Source organism: the organism of the source record quoted next, unplaced genomic scaffold (genome assembly GCF_019419815.1).
Source record: "Pyrus x bretschneideri cultivar Hongxiangsu unplaced genomic scaffold, Pyrus_bretschneideri_v1 Contig13, whole genome shotgun sequence".
Taxonomy (NCBI): domain Eukaryota; kingdom Viridiplantae; phylum Streptophyta; class Magnoliopsida; order Rosales; family Rosaceae; genus Pyrus; species Pyrus x bretschneideri.
In genome coordinates, this window is record NW_025999424.1 from 2,959,478 (window position 1) to 2,984,437 (window position 24,960).

The window sequence follows — 24,960 nt, forward strand, 5'->3', positions numbered from 1 at the left end:
TACAACAAATACATAAACGATGTTTCTTTCAAATGCACTTCAAATACATGTGTTGCTGCAATCACCGACTTTTTAAAAAACAAGTTGTCATAACGAAGTCATCGGCCAGTTCAAATCTAAAATATAAATATAAGGTTCAAAACAAACCTTATGCCTTTCAGAGAAAAAAGATGCATATAAAAGCATAAAATAAACAAATAAACAACCTTAAATACTATTTCCGGCCAAAAGAATCATTCATAAAAAATAAAAAATAAATTAACATGTGGTTAGCAATAAAACAAAGTACATAGAAATAAATATAAAAAAGTTTATATTCCATCTAATCGGACGGCTACGCGTCACACGTGGAAAGGGTCAGATAGGCTCCCGGTTTGGGTTCGGTACACGTGTCAGCACAAAAGGAGTGTGTTTGAAAGGCAAAGTCACGAGTGATTTTTCAATATAATCGTCACATAAAGTGGTATCTTCATATAAATAGTGAAATATTTATGTTAAAATTTTAATTACTTAAAAATTAAAAATTTCAATCATTTATACAAAAATACGTAATATACCATTCGTATTCTTGTTACAACTAAAAATTTCTTCAAAATCACAGCCGTTAGCAGGATTTTTTTTGGTGTTTCGCCCCAAGAACCAGGAGATGCTTCACACGTATACCTCCCTTGACACGTGTGATGAAATGAGTGGACCTGAATCATGGGGTTCGCCTTTGGTGACTTTGCACTACTTTTCAGGCGGGGCCCACTAAAAGGTAGGTCTGACTTGGCACTCTTTATCAACTTCTTTTTCTGCCTAAAATTGCTTTAATTAATGGACTAGCGAACATGTGTTACAATTTGCTTTTTATTTTATTTTTTAAATATGTTTTTTAAATGATAGTTTTAGTGTCCGAGACTATTTTCAAATAAGATGTTAAATTCTAAGTGAAATGTCTTGTTATCAAATTTGAAGATATGAGCAAACTTCAATCGATATGTCAATCCTATGCGGATTAACATATAAGAAAATGTGATGTCAAATAATTTTTAATTATTTTATTGTGTAGATCCCATTAATGCACAAATTATGGACCTTGAAATTTTATTTTAATTGATTTCTTTTTAAAATGAGTTATATAAATATCATTTATAACAAAAAAATATCGGTTGGAAAAAAAGAAAATGACATTGCCACGTTAGCCATCAAATTAACATTTGATATTTATTTTTTGACATCTCTATTGGAGATACTCTAAGTTGTTAGTTGTTCAAAGGTATGGGGTTCGGAATGAATCAGACACACACCTAGGTGCATAGCCATGATTACTTTTTATTATTGCAGTAAAGCACTATCTACTTAATTTTTTTTTTTTATCTTTTTTGTTTTTTTATTATAATTATTTTACTTATTTTTCTTTATTTAATGCATCATTATTATTATTTTTTTGTCAAACTATAGCTTTTTTTTTTAGATTAGATGTTAAATTCGTCACCGGTGAAATTTGAACTCACGTCATTATGTAAATACTCAACACCTTTCTACTACTGTGGTAAATGACCACTTGCAATCATCATTATTTTTAAAAGTTGCAAAGCATAGATGAGCTTTTGGTATTATGATGTTTCACCAAATTTGTTTCTCTTTTTATATATAATTCAATTAATTTATAGACTTGGTTTTCTACGCCAATTTATGCAACTACAAGGCAACGACTCGGCAAAATTCGGATTTTTTTTTCTTATAAAAGAAAAAAAAAAGTGCTTTACGCTATCATTTGACCTTAAAGACCTTAAAACTGAGTAAAATTTCATTTAGAATTTGGAGTATGATTTGTCATGTGGAAAAAATATGGAATATAGGTGTTCTAATCATACTCATATTTAATTTCATTTCAAACTATATTTAATTAAAATACTATTTCAGGTACAATTTGGTGCCACATTTGATTTCCTTTAATAATTTTTTATTTAAAAGAAATGTATATCCCTTTTTTTAATTGAACAATTCCCTCCTACTAAGAAAAGTCTAAAGATGTTGTATTTAACAAAATTTTATATAATATAACTGCAGAACAAAAACTTGTTAACTTGTTTTTATTTCAATATATTTGCAATACATTTATAAATGCAGTAATTGGGATAAAATAATTAAAAGTAAAATTGGGATAAAATGTTGAACAGCTATCTTGAAAAGGTATGAGAAATATTTACATACCCCGACCCTAAATATTCACTTGAGCACTTGAATCGAGTTGTATTGGTTTTGTCATCTGGAACTCTGACCCGCAATATCAATTCAGACACCCGAATCAAGTTGTGATTTTCGACACTTGGAAGGTAATGAAGTCACCATAGCTCCATCCGAGTGTCTAGGTGGACATTTTGGATCAAAGTGCATCATATATGCTCAATTTCATTTGATGGAATAGTAGACTCAACTACTTTAAAAATGATTACAAGTCATTATATTTTATGATCTACATGAATAGTCTTCCTTGAAACTAAAAACTGGAGATTTCAGGTTCGAAACTCATTACTTGTGTAAAGGCCAGACTTGTGGCTAAGGAGAGGCTGAAATGCATCTGTGAGTCTTCCCGGCTCCTAAAAAAGATGGATAACCGTGGCTGCCACCAGTTGTCCTCTTTAAAATAAAAAATAAAAAAAAATAAAAAAAGAAAAGAAAAGAGAAGTGTTTAGTAAGATGGAGATGGGGGCAAAAAGGTAAAGACAGAAAGAAAAAACAGAATAAAAATTATTTTTCAAAAACCACTACTGAACTTGTGGCTCAGAATTCCCCTCCCCGATGACGTGGCACACCACCTCCATAGACAGCTGAGAAGATAGACGACAAACGCACTCTCTCTCTAAGGTTTTTTTTCCGAATCGAATGTTTGATGAGAAAAAGATAAAGGAAAAGAAAAGCGTAGCAAACATGTCGGAGGCAGCAAAGGACCCAGCGATCAATCTTTTCGGGAAGACGATTTCGGTGCTGAGCTCCGGCGGCGACTCGGTCGGAGTTACCAGAGCTCCGGAACCCGATCCGTCGTCCGGGACTGTCGCGGAAGAGACTGTCGATCAGGACCACGCCGCCTCATCCTCCTCCAACTCTTCGCCCGAAGTCAATGCCCACAGAGACCGGGAAGAGAAAAAGGTCAATGACAACAAGGTAATGGAATTTGGGGATTTGGGTGTCCGAAATTTTCTATTTTTAGTGTTGAGCATTGTTTGGAAGCTCGAATGGATTCATGGGTTGCTTTCTGTGGAGGATTTTTGTTGACTTTTTGATATGCTGCTCTGGCTTTTGCTTTTGGGTTTTTTTTTTTTTTTTTTTTTTTTGTGATTCATTTCAATTGATTTTTGAACATATTTTTTGCTTGTTTTTGCTTCTTTGGGGTTCGAAGGTGGGTTTTAAATCTTATCAGCTACAAAGTTCTAATCTTGTTTGCTTTGAGGCATGCTTATCAGATTATTGTTTTTTAATTGTTTTGGAGATTGCTGGTTATTTTTCAAAGAATTTGTTTTACTTTGTGTTGTCGTTGTACTTTTTCTGCTAGTGATTAATCAAGCAAGCAAGCAAGCAACTTTCTTATGTTAGCGCTCAACCTCATTCGAAATTTTGCTATTTCAAATGGGTTTTGTTTGCACTTTCTGGGTTTTTCATTTGTGTCCTCTTTTGAAATTTCAGCTGAACTTTGCTTAAATGGATTCCCTTTATGATTTGTGGCAGTTTGAGGTTAGGTTGTGTTTTGAAACTTTGCTTGTTTTACATTTGTATTGGGGATATCGATTCGTAGCTTGTGTTCATAGTTTTTTTTCTTTCTATTTGAGGGTTGAAAAGATTTGAAAAAATGCTCTACAAACAAGCTAATCATTTGCTGCTTCTACCATGATGCATTCGGAGGCCGACACTTCTGTTAGCTAGTACTGATCTCTACTTTTAGCCTGCCTGCTTATAAATTATAGGACTTTCATGTGGCCAATGCGACACTAGGATGACATATGAATATCTGGTGCTATTTTACTCATTACATAGTGGCTTAGTACTATGAATCTGAATGTTTCTCTAAAGATGCCATTAACCCCTCATCACCAAATTGATTAAAACTCCTTCGTAATGAAGGCAAAGGAGGCTATTGTGTCAAAAAGAAAGAGGGGTTTCATATCTTATGTAGAGGCAAGTCCTCAGGAACCTTCATGTCGTGTTTACTTTTAAGCATTGGAGTTCGATTTTCAACACAGCCATGTAATAAGGAGTCTAATTGTTTCAGTCGATTCAGCATGCCAGCAGTAGATAGTTAAGTTTCAGACCTTTTTTGTATCCTGTAGTAACGTAGTAGACATAAAGGATAAATGATAATGTTTTGTTTATATTTCAACAATACTCAGTTTTGAAACTCGTCTTCTCAATTAATTTGTTTATCAATTCAGGACACATTGGGGGAAAAACCCATTCAAAAGACACAGGAAAATGGAATCCCAACATTATCTTCGGAAGAGTTAGCAAATCCAGATGCGGCATCCAGAATAGGTGTAAACCGTGAATCACCTGTTGAGAAGGAGAGTGCCACGCTAAAGACTGAGAAGACTGAAGAGGAACAGAGTGAGACAAGTAATTCGCAGGATAAGACCCTGAAGAAACCAGATAAAATACTTCCATGCCCCCGCTGTAATAGTATGGACACCAAGTTTTGTTACTATAACAATTACAATGTCAACCAACCCCGGCACTTCTGCAAGAACTGCCAGAGATACTGGACAGCTGGTGGGACAATGAGGAATGTGCCTGTGGGTGCCGGTCGTCGTAAGAATAAGAATTCTGCTTCTCACTATCGTCACATAACTGTCTCTGAAGCTATGCCGAATGCTCAAGCTGATGGTCTCAATGGAGTTCACCACCCTTCAGTACAACCAAATGGTACTGTCCTAACATTTTGCAGGGATACTCCCCTCTGTGAATCAGTGGCTTCTGTCCATCTAGCCGATAAAAATATACAGAACTGTACGCGTAATGAATTTCAGAAACCTGAAGGATTGAGGACTCCAGCTTCTTATGGAGCTGGAGTAACTGGAGATGATCATTTGACTGGATCAACAGCGACAGATTCAAATTCAAAGGACGAGGCGTGCAAATTTGGATCGCAAGAGCAAGTAATGCATAATTATCAGGGCTTCCCACCTCAAATACCATGCTTTCCCGGGGCTCCTTGGCCTTACCCTTGGAACTCTCCCATCGCACCACCTGCTTTCTGCCCTCCAGGTTATCCTATGTCCTTCTACCCTGCTGCAGCTTATTGGGGTTGTGCTGTGCAAGGTGCTTGGAGTATCCCTTGGCTTCCTCCTCCATTGTCTTCAAACAACAGTGCTTCAAGTTCTGGTCCCAACTCTCCCACCTTGGGAAAACATTCAAGAGAAGAGAACACTGTGAAACAAAATAGCTCTGAGGAAGAAGCTCCACCGAGAGAAAAGAGTGCTGAGAGAAATCTTTGGATTCCAAAAACTTTGAGGATTGATGACCCGGGTGAAGCTGCAAAAAGCTCTATATGGGCAACACTGGGGATTAAGAATGATAAGGCTGATTCAGTTAGCAGCGGGGGACTCTTCAAGGCCTTCCAGTCAAAGGGTGATCAAAAGAATCACCTCTCTGATGCCTCTCAGGTCTTGCAAGCCAATCCAGCGGCATTGTCTAGATCACTCAATTTCCAGGAGACCTCATAAAATCGGTAGCTTATTATACACTTCTTGTTTGTTCCAACTGTTGCCAACAGTTCAGCAATGTTCAACTGCTCCACACAATATGACACCGCCTTCCGACTCCCAGCAGTCTTGTTGATTAACCATCGTCGGCCACAAAACCAAACATCAAAGCCGTCAATGGAGGAAACGAGAGGAGGATTTTGCGGCCTTTTCTCTTAATTAGGAGCTGGGAGCCATCTTACCTTAAGCTGAAATAGCCACTAATTTTCCCCCCTGTGAGTGCTACTATGAATATTTGCAACGTGCGTATTTTGAGTTAGATGGTTTGCTGAGTTCTTGAACATATAATTACATGTAAAATTGAGAACTGGAAGAGTTCAGGTTTGTGTAGCATAATCCCAATATGTAATTAAATAACATGGGGATTCAAATGAAAAACTTTCTTTTCATTTGTGGTTTTAATTGAAGATGTAGTATTTTTCTTCTTATATCCACTTAAATACCATAATTTCCTCCTGCAGGAAAATCTCAGATTTGGATTTCTCGATTCGCTTTTAACTGTCAATTGTTCATTTTTGTTAAGTAAACATGAGAGTTCATTTCTCGACCCCACGTGGTGGGAAAAGCCTTTGTTGTTGTTGTTGTAAACATAACTAATAACACATTTGTTAGCCATTTCTAGTATAACTACATGAAAGTTTAGAATTTTGTAAGCCAATTACATAGGGCCACACAATTACATAGGGCCACACGGAGGCTGGGGACCATGGCAGCCTCCAGTCTACATGCAACTATTGCCTCCGCCTCGGCCCCTATGGAAACTAGTTAGTTATTGGAGACCGTCAATATGATAGAGGATGCGAGATGCGGTTGGAGAGAAATTTACATGAATTGCGACACTTAGTAATAGTATCTTAGTATGTGCCAGCTTATGATGTGAGTTACCGTTACTGTAAAGGTGTCTAAAAGGCGTTAGGCGCTAGTCGAGTGATGAGCTAGAGCCTAGCCACCTAGGCGGATTTAAGTAAATATATTATATTTCGTGTAAATAAGTGTTTTTCTACATAAAATATATGTAATTACATCTTAAACTACAGAATAGAATGACATATATATTATGAAGTATTGGAATATAATGAAAACATGGGGAACAAACATATAATGTGTGTTCATTTAAATATTTAACAAGTCTATTACAATTTACTAAAAAAATAAAATGCAAAATGAAAGTTATCTATTTTTTGTCTAAGTAAGTCGCAGTCTAGGCGGGTTCCTAGGCAGTCTAGGCGTTATTTCTTAATTTTCAAATGTCTAGACATTAATCGGAACGGTGACCAACTACCTAGCACTTAGACAGAGATTTTTAGAACAGTATTGTACCGTTATAGTTGCATATAAGTTTTGTTCATGGACTGTTGGATTGAGCTATAACACTTTATTTTCCATTCATTTCAAACCAAAGGGCACCAAAATGCTGGAAAGTGGACATAAAGTTTGCCTTTTCCTTGTTCCATTTGTTAGTGTTGTTTTCACTCTCTTTTCTTTTTGGGTAGTGCTATTCAAAATTCACACATCCTTTTTTATCTTTCACATACTCCTATGATTTTTTTTTCATTACTCTTCTTCAATTTATTCGATTTGATAGCCGAAAATTAAAAGGAACACAAACAAGTAAAAACATGTATGTGGACAACATCATCCTTCTTTTTTTTTCTTCGCGTTTTACGAAGTTCAACTTTTAAAGCAATTTAGCAAAGCATGTTGGATTTGTACTTGGTAGTTATTCATGTCACGTTTTGAGACGTACGAAAATCATGAAAGAAAACGTGTGACTGCAAACAAAGAACATTGAGATGCTTTTGGTGTAGGGTACTTTAGGAGAAAGGTTGACCACCAGTTTTTGGATGGCTCGAATTTGCTGGTCTTGGACTTGGGACCCCATCCGTGTGAGCTTTCTTGGTTCCCCTCTTTCCTGGATTTTGTCTCGCCAATTTATCAGTTTGCAGTTAATTGCATGAAGGGAAATTTGTTTGAAGTTGAGGAGAAAAAACTTCAATACGAGCATCCAAATCACGTGGTTTGTCTGTCCATACATACATACAGAAAAAGTTGAGTAAGACAATCTGATTTGACAACCAGTAATGCTCCTCCCACAATAGAGCGCGAGACTTGTGCATTGGGAGCTGTACGGGATAGAGTATAATTCTCTCTTTTCCTAATTAATCTTTCATTTTATTCTCTCTTATATAAACGATTGCGATTACGTCACGTTTACATTTTGTTTAAAATTTTTTATATAAAGAATAAGATAAAGAAAAAAAGTGTGAGAAGAGGAGACGATAATAAGAGGAAAGAGAATCTACTCTGTATGCTATACTTACGTGAAGTCAAATGGTAATCACATGGTACATTCTCATATGAGAGTACCTGACTAGCTACGTGTGGCCAGACTGCTATACTTAAGTTTTTATCTTGTCCCAGCTCGTGATTCCCACGTTTTATATATGTTGACGTGGTAAGACAACCTTACCGAATACTTTCGTAGTGCAAGTTGATGGTAAATGTCAGCTCACGCAACCTAACCTAGAGGTTCGGTGGAGTTCATTGAAGGCATGAATGCAGGGTTAAATTATAGCCTCTCGATAGAAGTCTGCCTTACGTGTGAATATTGCATGCTTTAAATTATAGCCTCTCGATAGAAGTCTCCAATGTTGTGGTTCTCCTTCACTGTTTCCTAACCTGCGGCTACACCAGTCCTAAACCCCACACCTATTAGGGTTTCTTGTTCTTAATTTGAAACTTTTGTGATCAGTCCACAAAGGGGTAGTTGATTTAATTGTTACCAGTCGTTGATGAGTGCTATAATCAGTAACTAACGCATGCAGACACATCTTAATTTTCTGGTTTTGTAGATCTTGCAAACGTGAATTGTCATCAAATCACACTTGCACGAGCGACTAATCTTAATATTTTTGTTATGTGATCATATTTACCTAAGTAGTAAGATATTAGGTAGCTTTATGTTGTAGGTTAGAGATCATCGAGATTTGTAACTTGTAAAGTCAACTCATTTGGGAGTACCATGTTTTGTATGGTTCTTTCCAAGCCATTAAGCTGTATACAGTAAGCCAATCCATTATAAAAAATAATAAAAAAGATGAATTTCAGGCCCTTATTTACACAGTACGTTTTAGGTTCGATTTCTGACACTAGTGTTTCATATTATGGTGGTCAGAGAAAGGTTGAAATATCTCTATGAGTTTTTTCGGTTTCCAAAAACGTGAACTACCATAGCAAAATCATTAGCTGATAATTAAAAAATAATTAACTAGCAAATATTGATAACATACATGAGGTCTTAGGTTCGAGGTTTCAAACTGGTGAGTATGTGGGTATATTTGCCACTAATTGTTTCCCTTTTAAGAAAAAAAGGGATACGATAACATGCATTATACATACAGTGGACTGAAAGCGTGACAACTTTTCAACTAGTTTGCTGCCCACTGGTTACGAGCTACAAAATAAAATTGTATTATGCAATAAAAAATATTAAAATTTGAGAGAGGGTTTTGCTCTTTAAAAAAATAAAATAAACAAATACCAAGTGACAGGTCACGGATTGAGAGGGGGTCGAAGCTTCACTTTGCCTGGAAAGCAACAAAATATTAGATTTTATTTGTGGGAACACTAATGGCTTCCCACTTTTAATTACGAGAAGTTAAGTTTGATTATTTTAATTAATAATAAATAGCATTATATATCATCATCTCCTTTTCCTTTCACTAACTCAGAAGCTTACTTACAATAAGCAAAATTATCCATGTTAATCCTCAAATTATTATTATTATTATTATTATTGTGACATCCCACATCGTCCAGAAGAGTGATCCTTATATGTATATTCTCATCCCTACCTAACATGAGGCCTTTTGGGAGCTCACTTGTTTCAGGTTCCGTTGGAACTTCGAAGTTAAGCGAGTAGCACGCAAGAGCACTCCCATGATGGGTGACCCATTGGGAAGTTCTTGTGTGAGTTCCCAGAAACAAAATCGTGAGGGCGTGGTCGGGGCCTAAAGCGGACAATATCGTGTTACGGTCCTGGAGCGGGACCAGGAAGTGGTCCCCCTCGGGCTGGGATGTGACAATTTGGTATCAAAGCCTAACCCTGGTCGCTAGTGTGCTGACGAGGACGTCGGACCCCTAAGGGGGTGGATTGTGACATCCCACATCGCCCAGGGGAGTGATCCTTATATGTATATTCTCATCCCTACCTGGCACGAGGCCTGTTGGGAGCTCATTGGCTTCGGGTTCCGTTGGAACTCCGAAGTTAAGCGAGTAGCGCGCGAGAGCACTCCCATGAGGGCGTGGTCGGGCCCAAAGTGGACAATATCGTACTACGGTGGTGGAGCGGGTCCGGAAAGTGGTCCCCTCCGGGTCGGGATGTGACAATTATTATTTTAAAATTAACTAGCTGGTGGCTTCGTCACTGTTGTTCATCTTTCTGAAAATATCACTGTGTGATTTATCAATATCAACAATTGAACTCAAGATGTATCGTGTAAAATATGAATCTAAAATTAAAAACAGAAAAAGAAGTCAACTTTCATAGTATCTTTGGTTGTACGAAACTAATTAATTTGATTAATTATTCAACTGACCGACTTAATCCCATCCCCAAAATAAAAGGACATAAGTATAAAAGATTGTGTATAATTCCAATGTCCTAATTGCTAGAAATTGAGCACTCTCACAGCAGCTGTTTTGGGATTTTATTTTCCCTGTAGCTAGGAGCCTAGGACTTGTTGCTACAATTGTCTTTTGATTGTCATCCTAAAATTATTTCACATATTATCAGATTAAGAGTAATGCTAGGATGATTAAAATTTTTAAATCAAATTGCAAACCAAATGATGTATTCCTAATAAGAATCGACACTTAATTGATAATCTAATCATTTACAATCACATCATTTAGCTTGCAAATTTGGTAACTGAAGTATTATGCAGGCTTTATGAACAACTTTTACGAACTCTACATTAATATTCAAATGAATTTTTATTGACATTAAAAATTTGAGTTAACCTGAATTATTTTTTCTTTACAAATAGGGTGGTGCTATCCATACTACACACCTCTTTTTATCTTCTATACACTCCTTATTATTTTTTTTCAATTCATTCAATGTGATGATAAAAAATTAAGATGAGTGTATAGAAAGTAAAAAGAGATGGATAGATAGCACCGTGGAAAATACTACAAAAAAACAGTCCTAAAAGATTCAATGGGTTACAGTTGGGATATTCAATTCTATCTTATCTGTATCATCGAAAATATCTTCTCTATATTACTCTTTTAATATCAGGTATTATTACATAATTTCTGATCTCCTCAGTCCTCAGGTGGTTGAGTATAAATAGGGTTATTGAAAGAATCGACCTCTTCACACCTTTATCCCCAGCCAATAATCTCCCTATACGTATATTGTCCAACATATAATTTACACCCCAAATTTAACTATCTTTTTTTATCAGATCTGAAAGCTCATAAGTCGGTTTCCTGGAAACTTTAAAGCTCCAGGCTTTTGCCATTTCTTCCTCAAATCTCATCAAATCCCAAATCGTATTCAGAATTCCGAGAGCTGCCCAATTCCCAGAATTCTGTAGGAAAAAATGGGTCGTCATTGGTTTCTGAGATTTCTCGTTGTTTCTTGCCTTCTCGCTCTCTGTTTCTCTCACGGTACGTAACACACACTGTAACGTTTCTACTGTTTCATTGGAGAACTTCATATTTTGGAAAGTGACTTTCGCATAATCATTTTCTTCTACCGAGGCGTGCAGAAGTAGAAGAGAGTGCGGAAATCACTTCCTAGTATTTTTTTTTTTATTCCAGAAAGACCAATTGTGAATTTGGTTTTGTTTTTCTATAGGATTCGGGAGAAAGCTGGTGGAGACTGCTGAGCATGGTGAAGATTCTTCGGTTCTAGTCTCAAAGGTAAGAGTCTTTGTCCCTTCACTTTTGTTAGGTACTTTTTACTTTATTTTGGAGGATGAGTGGTTAATAAATTTTCTGTTTGTTTCTCAGGAAAATCATGGAAAATCGAGGAAGATGATCACATTGATGGATTATGCAGATCCAGAACCGAATGTGAACCCGAGAACAGGGTATATCTTGACCCCTCCTCCTCAGCTCAACTAAGATGATCAAACTTTTGTGGCAAGAAAAATATGAATCATTTCTAGTTTAACTCATGGTGAAATATGAATCATTTCATTAGTACAGGTTCTCTGTCAACCAACGTGTAATTCTCTCTCTAAATTTTAGTTCTTATCTTAGTTCTTGTTACTTTTTTTTTGTTCTTTGAACATCATAACAGGGCTCTTTGTTTGCTATTTGTCTATCTTTCTTTTTTTTGGTTAAAAATGTTAGGCTTAACCGGTTTAATAGCTTCGTGGTGATAGCACATGTCCTAAAAAAATTAGGATTTAAATCCCGGTAGGGGTAGGAAAGCTTGTTAAGATTTAGGCCCAAAATTGAAGATTTCGTCACTACGTTATGAATAATACACTGAATACAACAATTTTACCTGCAAACTCACTAATAAATCATAACGCAGTGATGCCTCATTATTGTTGATGCACAAATATATGAACAATGTTATGTGATTTGCAAAATATAATCTTAAAAAAAAGTCTTCGTAACATTTTTTTTATATGCACAAAAAAAAGAAAAAAAAAAAAAAAATATATATATATATATATATATATAAAAGATCATGTATTTTACAAAATATAATTAAAAAAAGAAAAAAGGTTCTTCGTAACATTTTTCTTTGAAGTATAGTTGACCTTTTGCTGTAACAGGGCAAATAGCGAGGAAATCTGACATTGGCATTTACTTCGACTCTGATAAAAAAATATAAGTTAAAGTGTGCACGACCCTAATCTCAACATTAGATTTGACTACTACTTGTTTATATATAAATATGGATTATAATATAATCTTGTTCTCTTTGATCGAATGAAGTTTTCACGATTTTAATACCTATAAGAGAAACACCACTACTATTGACTATATTTATGAGATTTTTTTTCTTTCAATATTACGTAACATTAAATGATACGAAAAGTGAATGGTTGAGATTGAAACTAAAAGATTTGAAATTTTGTTAAAATCAAATCCCATGGCTAAAACGCTTATAGTATAATCGTAGCATTGACTTACATAGTTGCATGCAACCAACTCTTATCATGCACCGAAATAGAATGAAGCTAAGTTGACTAAAGTAATGTGTCCGTTAGTGGCAGAGCTAGGATTTTATCTATGCAGGCCTCTCACATACATAGGTAATTTGATCTCAAAATATGGGAGATTGAAGTAATTCGCATAAAAATTGAAAATCCCCAAGTTCAATAGAGAGAACTAAAAATAATGTATAAACTTAGAACTGGATATGAGGTAAAGAGTAAGCAAGAAAATTTGTAAAATACAAGTTAAAGCTAAAAAAAAGTTGATAGAAGTGAAGTCTACGCTGCAATAAGAGGTATGGAGAGAAAATTGAGGCTTAGCCTGGAACGAAAAAGAGTTTGGATTGAGAACATACTTAAAATTTTAAGAGTATCAAATTGATATGCAACAATAAGATTTGTTAGAGTAGCAAGAAAAAAAAAGGCAGGATGGACTAGGGACCATTTTGATCTCTTAGTAGCTCCCCCCCATAGTATCTGCTTTATAATTCCAAATTCAAACCTCTCCCGTACTTTATACTATTAGAATATAGCTCGAATAAAATTCGTCGTGCCAATCAAACTAAGGCTGGGTAAACGGGTCCTGGACCCGCAGGTCAGGGCAGGTAATTGCAATTCGGGGTGGGTACATATATTGTAAATTCAAAACAAGGCAGGGTGGGGCGGGTACAAATTTCAGGGAAAAAGGGCCCCCGACCCGAACCGTTTCCACCGTTCATTGTAGGGAGATTAAATCTTCATCGTTTATTTCTTAGGTTATGTAGAATTCTCCAGACTTCCAAAGTCCTAAATCCTAACTTCGATCATAGCGGCCTCCAAATCTTGACTCATCTTTACCTCGATCTTGAATTCTCCCAGCTCTGTCCATTCAAACATAGTCGTTGTTAGTGTTATAGTGGTTGTAGTAGTCGAGTTGCTTGTTATCAACCAGCAGCGCCGTCAGGTCGTCACCAACAGCGCTGTCGAGTCGTCAAGGGGTCAGTCGGTCTCCATGAGCAGCCTCTTTGTTATTCTCAGGATTCGTCATTGTCCCAGTCATCTTCGCCTCTCTTAGTTAACAACTATATTGTTAGCTTCCTCGATGTCGAAATTCACATCATTTTCCGTCAAATCCAAATCTTTACCAGTAATATTCAAATCCATGGAATTGGCTTTTGGCAATTTGACATCTTTAGCCTCCAAAACCCTAGGCCCACGAACTGGAGCGACATCTCTAGCGGAATTGGTTGGAACCGAGGTGGCGAGAGCTAGGGTTTGGTAATTGGGCAGGTGAGAAACATAAGGATTAAAGTGCGGAGCTGCAAAAAGGATCTTGTCCTTTTTGTCGAGGATGTTGGGATCGATCAGACTTTAGAAAGATTGGGGCGCGATGTAAGATTGGTGAGGTTGTGGCGCAGATGATGACAATGGTTTGGACAATTCAAAGGGTTGAAGAACGTCGGTGTAGAGATCTCTGAATTCATCGTCGTCTTCCATCGGAAATGAGGGAGCTTTAGAAAGAGAAAATGTGTTATAGAGGGAGACAGAGGGGGATGAGAAGGTTTTGATGTCTGTACTTAGCTACTGTAGGACCCGTGGGGACCCGTAGGAACCGGCCTGTTTTAAAAGGGCCGGGTTAGGTCTGGATCTCGTTTTGAAAAATCTAAAACCCACCTCGCCCCGCCCGTGTTATTTACAAAACCGGTTCGGTTTGGTTCCTTCAATTTTAGGCCCAGCTCAGCCCATGCCCACCCCTAAGAGCACTTCCACCGTGGGCTATTGCCCGGTGGACTGGCATTGGAACAGGGCCAGATAACTCGAAGGACATGGTCCAGCGTGTGCTGGCGATGGAGCTCGAGCGGGCTCGAAGGAGAGGCCCGGCACAAGTTGCCAGCCCGAGAGCCTGAAGGTAACCTAACGCAAGGCTGACATCAGGGTGATGTCAGCCACAATATAAAATTAATAAAAATATAAAATATTAATAAAAATGTAAAAAACTAATAAAAAAATAAAAAAAAATGTAAAGTGTCGGTGCCCACGATGTCGCCACAACAGAGGAAGAGGTCGTACACGACGTTGTTTAGGGTTTGGACTGTGGCGTTGTAGAAGCCGGTGGAGAGGTTGGCGTTGTAAGAGAGGGTGGAAAGGAGGCGGTTGACGTTGGACTGGAAGGTGGAGTTTGGGGTGAAGGTGGTGGTGTTTGGGCAGATGTGTAGAGATAATCTGCTTCTGTATTGGTCAAAAAGCTGGGCAGAGTAAAAATGGAGAAAATAAAAAGAAGGGTAGTCATACTTTTTCATTTTTTGGTAAAGTAGGGCAATAATCTCACCTAGGTTTGAGCAATGGAAGCTTGAAACTCTCGGCTTCAATGGTGGATCACCCAAATGGTGCTTTAATGATGCATGCAAGGATATTTTCAAGTTCCTCTCATCCAGGGGATTGAGATTTTAGAGTTTATTAGTTTGATTTGCTTCAGTTTTGAAGAAGAGGAAGGATAAGAGCTCTTGGAGCTGTAGAAAGAGAATGAAAGAGATTAAAGAGAGAGGTTTCAGAAATGAGGGGGAAGGGTTGGGTCGGTAGAGAGAGAGAGAAAGTGTAAGGGAAATGAGAGAGAGAGGGCTAGGTGAGGGAACCGGTCAAAGTAAAAGAAATCTCACAAGTGATTATTTTGTATTATTTTATAAAATAAAAAATACTAATATTTTATTGCCAATTGCCAGAGCTATTCAGTGTAGGGGTGGAGATGCAAAATGTGATTACTGTTCATTAAGAGTAATTACTGTTCACTAGATAGATAACATATTGGATAGCCTTATGGGGTCTTAGACACGGTGGAACTGCTCTAAATCAAACAATTATTTGACCGTCTTATCATGTTTGGCAATATGAGCTTTGAGAAATTGGCAGTAGGATCCAATCAAAAGAAGAGGCCTGAACCTGACTGAACGTAAAAGCTACTGGACCCTTCTCGCACGTCAAAAAATCAAACATGTTTGGAATGTGCAACGACCAAATACCAACGTGGAAAAGCCTTAGAAACTTCAAAATTCCAAGGCCACACCCTACGACTCAATCGCAATTTCCACAACTTTTACCAACAAATAAAGTTAACTTGGAATTTCCGGAGGAGTCCATGTTTGAACTCTCAAGTATATAATATTTGCTTTTGTAGGTAGAGATAGTGAGATTGATGGGAAATGTAAAGGAAATTTTAACGAAAAGTTATCGGTAATGTTTATTTTAACAAAAAATCATATTTTTGCACTAAAAAGTCAATCATGATACTATTCACTTTACCTTTTATTTTGTCATTGTCGTTAAAACTCAAAGTTTTCAAGTTTTTTTCATTAGTTTTCCTAAATGTAAGGAATTTTAACGAAAAACTCCTGATATTGTTTACTTTAACGAACAATAATACGAAAAGGAGAATCAATTTTGACTAAATAAATAAGGCTGAAAAAAGAGGTGTGCGGGTTGGTTTTTTTTTTTTTTTTTTTTTTTTGGGCAATTTGCAGGCAGTAAAAAAAAAAACACTACATATTTCTTTAAAATTGCAATAGAGAAAAGTGGTGTACGGGTATTATTTTCTTTAGCTAAAATTGTCCCTGAGATTGTCATAACTTTTCCCCTTGATTCCTAAAGTTTAAAATTGATAAAAGTGGTATCTAAGATTGTTCACCGTCATAATATGAAAAATCTCCGTTAAATTGAAAAAAAAAAAAAACACCAGTTCAAGGAGAGGTGTTGATTTGACAAAAATACCCCTAATTTAATGGAGATTTCTCACAAAATGACCAAAATGATTGATGATGGATAGTTTTATGGACCACTTCTATCGATTTTAAACCTCAGAGACCAAAGTGAGAAGTTATGTCAATATCAACGTCCATTTTGGATAAAAAGAGTCAATTAACACACATGCACAAATAACTCATCAAAAATACAAAAGAAAAATTTATAGATTGTAATTAGCAGGTAACTATGCTCATTCTATCAAATCACAGGTCGATAAATATGCAGAAATAACTCATTTTTACAAACGTTTTCACACTGTAATTAGCAGGTAAGTATAGATGGTTGATTTCAAGGAAATGAACAAGTAATTTTCTTAAAAAAATCAGTGCATGGAAATTGAATTGTAAAAAGTGTGAACCAAGAGCCGCCCAAAATCCACATTTAGAGATTTTTTTTTCCATTTTCTAATTCCTAGTGATTTACGAGTCAACCAGCCGTCTGATTCCCCAACACAAAATCTCCACATACACCCCCAAAATGGACACAGCCAAAACAAGTGCAGTCCAGCCGGACGCTCTTCAACTCCCTCCAACAGAAAACAAACAAACTTCCTCACAATATACTTTCTACCAAATGTCTAATTTCCTTGGTGACCATGTCTCCTTCAACTTCTTCAACTTTCCACCATTTCTTCCCAAAGACCTGCATTAGCAACTCACAAGCAACTTCCCTTGTATTTCGGGGCTTGACTGTTTTAATTTAGTGGCTTCAAACACAAGGACTCAATCCTTGGTCTCTATAAAACATCTCCCTCCTCTTCTCTCTCCCATAAACCAGAAACTTAATGTAAAACAATACCCTACTCTTCTCTCCCTTCCTCCCTCCCCTCTCTCTCTCTCTCTCTCTCTCTCTCTCTCTCTCTCTCTCTATATATATATATATATATATATATATTAGCTTTCTCACACTTAGAGATTTCTAACTTGGTCTTTCCTTCTGTTGATATCCACATCCAAGCTTTTCAGCCTATACCACTCTATCACAATGGAGAAGAGATCGTCGTTGACTAATCCTAACACATTACCGTTCTTTGTTTTGATCGATGAAATCTTGTTGCACACGATTTCTAACTGGTCAAGTAGAGTTCAGAATGGTTTTTCAAGGTTTCAGTCTGCTTTCCTCCAATCCCAAGAGAATTGTTGTAACTCAAAGCTTTTGGAAGAGAAGAACTGGGATTCTGAGTCAAGGCGCCCGCAGCTGGTCTGCGAGAAGAGAGATGGTGGGAGTTTGAGAAGAGAAGATGTGCAGAAGGTGATGGGAGGCTTGGGAATTTTTTGCGGTCCAGAAGGTGAGCAACTGCTGGAGACGTTCAGTTCCGATGAGCTTACAGGGCTGTTTGATGAGAAGGAGCCGAGTTTGGGGGAAGTGAAAGAAGCTTTTAACGTGTTTGATGAGAACAAAGATGGGTTTATCGATGCAAGGGAGTTGCAGCGAGTTCTCTGCATTTTGGGGTTAAAGGAAGGATCAAAGCTAGAAGACTGCCAGAAAATGATCAGAAGCTTTGACAAAAACGGAGATGGAAGAATAGAGTTCAATGAGTTTGTAAAAGTCATGGAGGCCAGCTTGTGCTGAATCAATTTTTTTTCTTTCTTTAGCTAATAAGTTACAGTCAAGTTAAGATTTCATGCATTTCTATTCTGTCTCTTACGACGTCTTAGTAAAATTATTACTAATGACAAATTAAACGAACTTCATGCACAGACTGTATTGCAAGATGAGAAACGTTATGGTAGATCATATCGTATGAAGAATCAAAGAGAAATTTATATGACTTATAACACATACTAAACAAGAAACTTTGATCTTTTGCGAATAGACGAAAGTCTGCAACGGAATTTGACAGACGATTAAATAAAACGAAGAACCTGAGCTCCAATTCTGATACACAGCAGTAGAGTGAAGAAAAATTAGCCCCAATCTATATATTCTTAATCTGCCTTTACATTTTACTTGACTTTGCCTTGGGCTCTAGTAGCATAATCATGTGACTCAACAAAGCCTTCTATTAGAATTCCTCTGTCCCATATCGGTCAGAAGGCTTGAGAACAAGTCATTTAAATAGAATTATCCCACTCTAACTAAACCCGAGGCCTTTTGCAATAAAACCCTACACCTGACGGATTGAGCAGGTGGCTAAGTGGGGATAGTATCGGTGTTGTTGGAGTGGGCCTATGACCCATCTACCTGAAATTTAAGATGGTATCAGAGCCAGAGGACGGGCTCGTACTGCCATGTGAACGGGTAGGTCCCTTTTGACCTTTCGCAAACGGGTGAGCCTTGACTTGGCTCCACGTAGGCCAAGAGATGCCGTGTGAATGGGTGGGTCCCCATTGGCCCCGCGCAAACGGGTGAGCCCCGACTTGACTCGACGTGGTTGCCGATGTGTGGAACTTCACGTGTGACTCTTAAAATGGGGTCTCATGTGCGGGGGAGTGTTAGAATTCCTCTGTCCCACATCAGCTAGAAAGCTTGAGAACAAGTCATTAAGTAGAATTACCCCACTCTAACTAACACCGAGGCTTTTTGTATTAAAACCCCACACTTGACGGATTGAGCAAGTGACCAAGTGATGATAGTATCGGTGTTGTTGTAGTGGGTCCATGGCCCGTCTACCTGAAATTTAAGACCTTCTACCGGATGTCTTCACCTGAAAGGTAGAAACTCATTTGCACGACGACCTCTGCTACTTGCGTTCCCAAATCATAATTCTTATGTACATTACAAGTGTTGAGCAAAGTTCTCCAAGAAACAATCACTTGACTGGCATGGTCCTCATATAATTCTCAGCATGATCAAGTTGGCCAGCCCTGCTGAGGAGTCCTACGATACAAGTATGGCGCTCTAGTCCAGGTGCAATACCAATTTGTTTCATTAATTGGTTCAAATAGTAGAATCCTTCCTGCACAAACCCAAATGAGCACAAGCAGAGAGAACATACCCCGACAAAAGTAATTTTGTTAGGACAGTCTCCAGCTTGCAACATGTCTTGAAAGTTTGAAACACATTCAGCGCTTCCTTGCCAAGCCTGCGATGGGAATATCCAGATATCATTGCATTCCAAGTAACAGAGTCTCGATATGTCACATCCAAGAACAATTCATTTGCTGCGTGAATGTTGCCACACTTGGGATACATATTGATCAAAGCATTCCCAACATTGCCAAGTCTTTGAAACCTGACTTCTCAACACAGGCAGCAAAAGTATATTCATTTGGAAGAACGTCTTCAGTTCTCATTTTCGACAGTACATCTAATGCATCCCATTTTGGAAATAAGTAGCCGTGATTGGGTTGGGCTATGGATTTGTAAATGTATAACACCATTTTATGGGCTTTCAGCCCCCACATGAGGACTTGTGTCCATCAAGAAGACCACATCAACTGCACGTTATTTTATGGCCCATGGAATACCGCAATACAAGGGGTCTCTTTTGTTTGTGTATGGGTGTAAGGATGATGTGGTTCTCCCAATGAACGCGACAACTTGTCCGATATTGCAACAAATTCTAACTTGTAAAACTAATATATCATCTTATTAATATTTCTTTCATCACGTGTTAGGTGACATAAAAGAGGTATCAATATGGAAATATACCTCTAGTTGTACTTGAGAATACCCCTACACTTGAGCCGAAGATCAAGCCCGAACCAGCAAGTCTTTTCAGTAATTAGCCCACTCTACTTTAAACAAGGGCCATTAGGTATGTTGAATGGGAGAGTGTTAGAGCAGCTGCGCATCTTATTTTATGAGTCTAATAAACATGAAAAATCAGAATCCGCTCACAACGTACAAATTAATTCTAGCATTTCAGGGAGTTGCATTTTGCGGGCAGTGATGAACAGTTGAACTGTATCGGATTTGTGATCTTGATGGCTATACATGTCATGCAACCAACCAGCTGGTGACATCGTTTGATGAAACATTAGGTTCCCTTTTACTGTCACGCACCATAGGTCCCAAAACACCTACAAATTAATCATCATCAATTCACTCAAAGATGAAATCAAGTAGTTGCCGCGAATCTAAGTCTAAGTTCACCGCATTTAATGTTGTGTGAGAATCTGCCGCATAACCAGTTTTATATCCCATAAATCAGGGATAAGGGTTTCCCCTTGGATTTTATAATTTGAAATCACCAAAAGTTCCAAAAGATTCGAGCTATATGTCAAATGTGGTTGTCCTGACTTGATAATTTGATCCCATTTGGCATCTGCATTCTGCGTACAGCTTGCCTAGATGTCAATGTAGTTGTGATTTTGATGTGACATAACTTTCCAGTGCAATTATGAGAATAATTAAGGTGTTCAAATTGAAGCATCAATCGTATATTTAAAGAATAAAATCTAAACCGTTAAAATTTGATCAAACTGTTGCAATTATTATAATTTTTAAAAATATTCTTTATTTATAACCGTTTAATCAAATTTTAGCGTTCTGGATCCTTTGCTTAGAAGGCTCAGCCTTGTAAACCCGAGGGGATCCGGTTCCTTTCTATTAGCATACAATCAAAGATATGTTATTTAAAATTAACATCAAACTTTCTCTTGAGATATAGACGTCAGGATAAATATAGAGATGACAATCTCGCTTTTTATTAGAGTAGACATGAACCCTACTAGCTTAGGACTCTAAAACACAAAATTGTAATCAGAAGTCCCACAGAGATTAGTTGCAGCAATCATTTGAAACCCTAACCCTATCTCTTATTTGACCACTGGCTCCATTAATTTTATAGTGTCGGTGCCTCTGCTTTCCATATTTGTTACACCATAAACATTCCTCACTTTCACCTGTTGAGAGTTAATTCTACATTCGAGAAATGAAGAATTTTACATGTACTTATAAGTAGTTGAGCTATTTCTTATATTGTTAATTGTTTTTATGATAGAACCTCAACTTCTTTATGATTTCAGAGCAGGTTATCATATAGGTGAAACCTAACTACCACACGTGCTACACGTCACTTAATTTGTGCTGTTCATATGTTTACGTGTTAGGTTTGAAAATTCGCTACATGTGAGGGGACGTGTTGAGAGTGAATCCCACATCAGGAAAATAAAGAACATTGCATGTGCTTACAGGTTGTTGAACTACTTCTCATATTGTCAATTAATTTTATAGTAAAAAACCTCGACTTCTTAACTACCTAACTGGGTTAAAAACCCTCTATATCCCATAAAGAACTTTTCAACTACTAAATGGATGAATGGAGATTTGAGACACCATGTTGTATTCCATTCGTACTTTCTGCAACAGCTCCAAAATATTTCATTATCTGCATTAAAATGGATGATATATACATGACATAAATATTTCACTATCTGCATTAAAATGGATGATATATACATGACAATATATATATATATGTATGTATGTATGTATGTATGTATTCTCTTATGGGGTTTTCCTTCTTTTCACGGAAAGAGATTATCTCCTAATCTCTTCCACTTAGGTAACCTAATCAAGTGATTTGGGCTCTTAAAATTTAATCCAACGACTAAAGTTATTAAAACTTTTAAAGAAGCCTCTGTTTTTAATCGTTAGATCAAATTTTAAGGACTCGGATCACTTGATTAAGTGACCTAGGTGAAAGAGATTAGGAGAGGATCTCTTTCCCTTTTTTCACCAGACATAAGTTAAGATTTTTCTTCCAGCACAGTGGACTAGACAAAGTATGCTTCATCTTTTACACTCAATTATAATCTCCAACGTAATTGTAGACCTTAACTAGGTTGGTTAGTCAAAACAATATGTGCATGCTCCCTTACACTTGAGTTCAAGTTTCATCCCATAAATTAGAGTAGTTTGGATTAATATCGGCTTAGAATGTAATTAAAGGCGCAGAATACGCAGCCCGAGTTTATTCCAATGACATTACACAAAGCTGATTGTAAGACCTCTTCTGCTACTGCATTTGCTAATCTTAGTAAAAGAAGCACCTCTTCTATTCAATATTCATAACTTCATGAACTAACAGCGGGTGGTAAATTTCCACTACCAAACTGCCTTACAAACAGATTCTCTCTCTCTCTCTCTCTCTCTCTCTCGCGCAGATATGGCCATGAGGCTTCAGAATAATCCAAGCCATGACCTGAAAAAACTCACAAATCTATTATCAAATGAAAGAGGTCACTCAACCCTTTCCATTTTTCACCCTTATAAGCAAACCCTCTTCATCTTTTACCCTTAAATTTTTACCACATATGCAGCTAAACAAACTGGAGTAGTAAAATAAGCCTTTCTAACCATACATAGAGAGATAATTAACTAATAGAGAAACTGTCTCCCAGTATATGTCTGACCAAATGACCAATTAGGAGGGGCAACATTGTAAGAAACCAATCTGCGGCCATCACTGGTGGTCACAATAAAAGAGAGGCTTTGTCCATTGAGGTAAGAATTGCTCTGCCAGTTTTGGCCCCAGTTTCTTGACATTGCTTGCCACCGAGTCCTGGAGCCCTTGATGGCCACAGATTGCACATCTCCAGCACCACCGACGTTTGTCACAAGGACTAAGTTGAAGTAAGAGTGTCCATTCACAGTGAACCTTATGCCTCCTCTTCTCCTGCATCTAACCCTACAAAGCACAATGGAAACACGTCGGAAACTTGACAAAATAAAATATAGTATATAATAGTGGTTCTACTACTAATATAATGACCTCTTTGTGATAAAACCCTTAACCTGAGTTACATAGGTGGTTAAGTTGAGGAAAATTAATATCAATGTTAGACCAAGTCTCTGAAATCTTAACATAATTAGGTCTCATTGGTACTCAGCACCTTATAAGAGAACCCATTAGGGACAAATGATTTAATTTACCTTCTGTAGGACACTGGGACAACCCCAGCTTTGTATTGGGCAATGCGGAGGAAGACAGGCTGAGAGAGATCAAAGTGTTGCTGGGGAGGGTCGCACCAGCCACCTGGTGGGCAAAAGTTTGTGGCAGTGACTATGATGGAGCCAGGGAGGCACCACTGTGGGTCATTCACACACCTGATCTGATAGCATGCTCCACAGGTCAAGCCATTGTTGAACAATGCAGTGCTTAGAGCTGCTGTGTTAGTCCCATAGCCCTGGCTGTAGAGGTTCCCATACCCACAAGCCCCACCTACAAACAAATTGCATGCCCAAATCTAGTAAGGACAAATAGAATAAAGTGAAAGTCTAGTTTGCAACAAATGTATCACTTTTAACATAAATAATTATCCAGAACTGTTATTGGCACTCCGAAATTGTTATCATGTATTTTTGTCAATAAAAGTAAGGAATGAAGGAGTACATGATGAATATTTTGTAGTGCTAATAACCATTCCGTTCATTAAATCAAAATCATAGAATGAGGCATACCCATTGTGCCGGAAGCATCACCACCTCCATAAAAGGTTGCATGAGCATTGGACCAACCTCCATAGTAGCCATTAACAGAAGAGACAAGTGAGAGAAACCCAATTACAAGAATCCCGAAAAGAGCCATTTTCCTGCACAACAAGGAGAGTATGAAGTTATGAACTCTTTAGCATTACTAAATTTGTAGAAGAAAACTAGATAGCTTGTAATAAATAGTACACAGTAGTGTACTATTCATGAGAAAAGGAGAAAGAGGAAAGAGAGAATTATTACAGTGAGGAAATGCCGATAGATGAAGAAGTGGTGAGGAAATGAAGAGGCAGGGAGGGAGGGTTTGATTGTTTTTGAAGAAGAATAAATAGAAGTCAGTCAACATCACACCTGAAATGACAACAGCTGACAATTTTTGAGCTGTTGGGACCATGCATGCTGCTAAGTGGTTTTGGGGACTCTCATGCTATATAGCTGTTGTAGTGGAATCAATGCAGTTTTTGGGGACTGAGAGCGGTTTTTAGGGTTCAAACCGCGTGGTTTTCAAGTTTCCACCATTTGGCAATTGCCGTAGTGAACCTTAAGTGTGGCAGAGAGTAAACTTGGCTCAACTTCTCTACCAACAAGACGACCCTCACATGCGAGAAATTTTGGTAGGGCTACGTATATAGGGCAATTCTCATACTGGTGGGGACTGATGTGGAGTCCGACATAGAACTAAATGAATGAGATATTGTCTTTGTGAGAGATGTCCAACAGATACTGAAGATGGCAAATTTTAAGAGCTGTTCATATTTACTCTTAATTTATTGGCATGATGGAGTTTACATGTCCAAACTCCAATTTTATTGAAAACAGATCATGTAGTTGTTGTTAACTTACTCTTTTTGTACTACTGCCTGCAAAGACTGCAAATAGCTAGG

The 24,960-nt window shown here is 37.5% G+C and overlaps 3 protein-coding genes across 3 annotated transcripts; 2 read left to right on the top strand and 1 right to left on the bottom strand.

The window, feature by feature from the left end:
- Window positions 1–2,833: 2,833 nt before the first annotated feature.
- LOC103951056 (cyclic dof factor 1) lies at window positions 2,834–6,127 on the top strand. The gene is made up of 2 exons (XM_009362339.3): window positions 2,834–3,150; window positions 4,413–6,127. Exons 1-2 carry the CDS (start codon window positions 2,872–2,874, stop codon window positions 5,697–5,699), a joined length of 1,566 nt encoding a protein of 521 aa, XP_009360614.1. The 5' UTR covers window positions 2,834–2,871; the 3' UTR covers window positions 5,700–6,127.
- Window positions 6,128–17,311: 11,184 nt separating this feature from the next.
- Window positions 17,312–18,394, top strand: LOC103951055 (probable calcium-binding protein CML46). Its single transcript, XM_009362337.3, has one exon. It carries the CDS (start codon window positions 17,681–17,683, stop codon window positions 18,266–18,268), a length of 588 nt encoding a protein of 195 aa, XP_009360612.1. The 5' UTR covers window positions 17,312–17,680; the 3' UTR covers window positions 18,269–18,394.
- A 4,131-nt stretch (window positions 18,395–22,525) lies between these two features.
- LOC103951053 (expansin-A10) lies at window positions 22,526–24,657 on the bottom strand. Its single transcript, XM_048578976.1, has 4 exons — window positions 24,428–24,657; window positions 24,047–24,177; window positions 23,519–23,807; window positions 22,526–23,273 (listed from the first exon to the last, which is right to left on the bottom strand). Exons 1-4 carry the CDS (start codon window positions 24,472–24,474, stop codon window positions 22,964–22,966), a joined length of 777 nt encoding a protein of 258 aa, XP_048434933.1. The 5' UTR covers window positions 24,475–24,657; the 3' UTR covers window positions 22,526–22,963.
- Between the last annotated feature and the right edge of the window lie 303 nt (window positions 24,658–24,960).

What these genes read in the sequence shown, in the direction of transcription:
- LOC103951056 (XM_009362339.3), top strand. Translation starts at nt 2,872, where the DNA reads ATGTTTGATGAGAAAAAGATAAAGGAAAAGAAAAGCGTAGCAAACATG. An exon ending in AAAAGGTCAATGACAACAAG is followed by an intron (nt 3,151 to 4,412) that starts GTAATGGAATTT and finishes TTATCAATTCAG; the next exon opens with GACACATTGGGGGAAAAACC.
- LOC103951055 (XM_009362337.3), top strand. Translation starts at nt 17,681, where the DNA reads ATGGAGAAGAGATCGTCGTTGACTAATCCTAACACATTACCGTTCTTT.
- LOC103951053 (XM_048578976.1), bottom strand. Translation starts at nt 24,474, where the DNA reads ATGCATGGTCCCAACAGCTCAAAAATTGTCAGCTGTTGTCATTTCAG. An exon ending in TGATGCTTCCGGCACAATGG is followed by an intron (nt 23,808 to 24,046) that starts GTATGCCTCATT and finishes ATTTGTTTGTAG; the next exon opens with GTGGGGCTTGTGGGTATGGG. An exon ending in GTCCCAGTGTCCTACAGAAG is followed by an intron (nt 23,274 to 23,518) that starts GTAAATTAAATC and finishes TGTGCTTTGTAG; the next exon opens with GGTTAGATGCAGGAGAAGAG.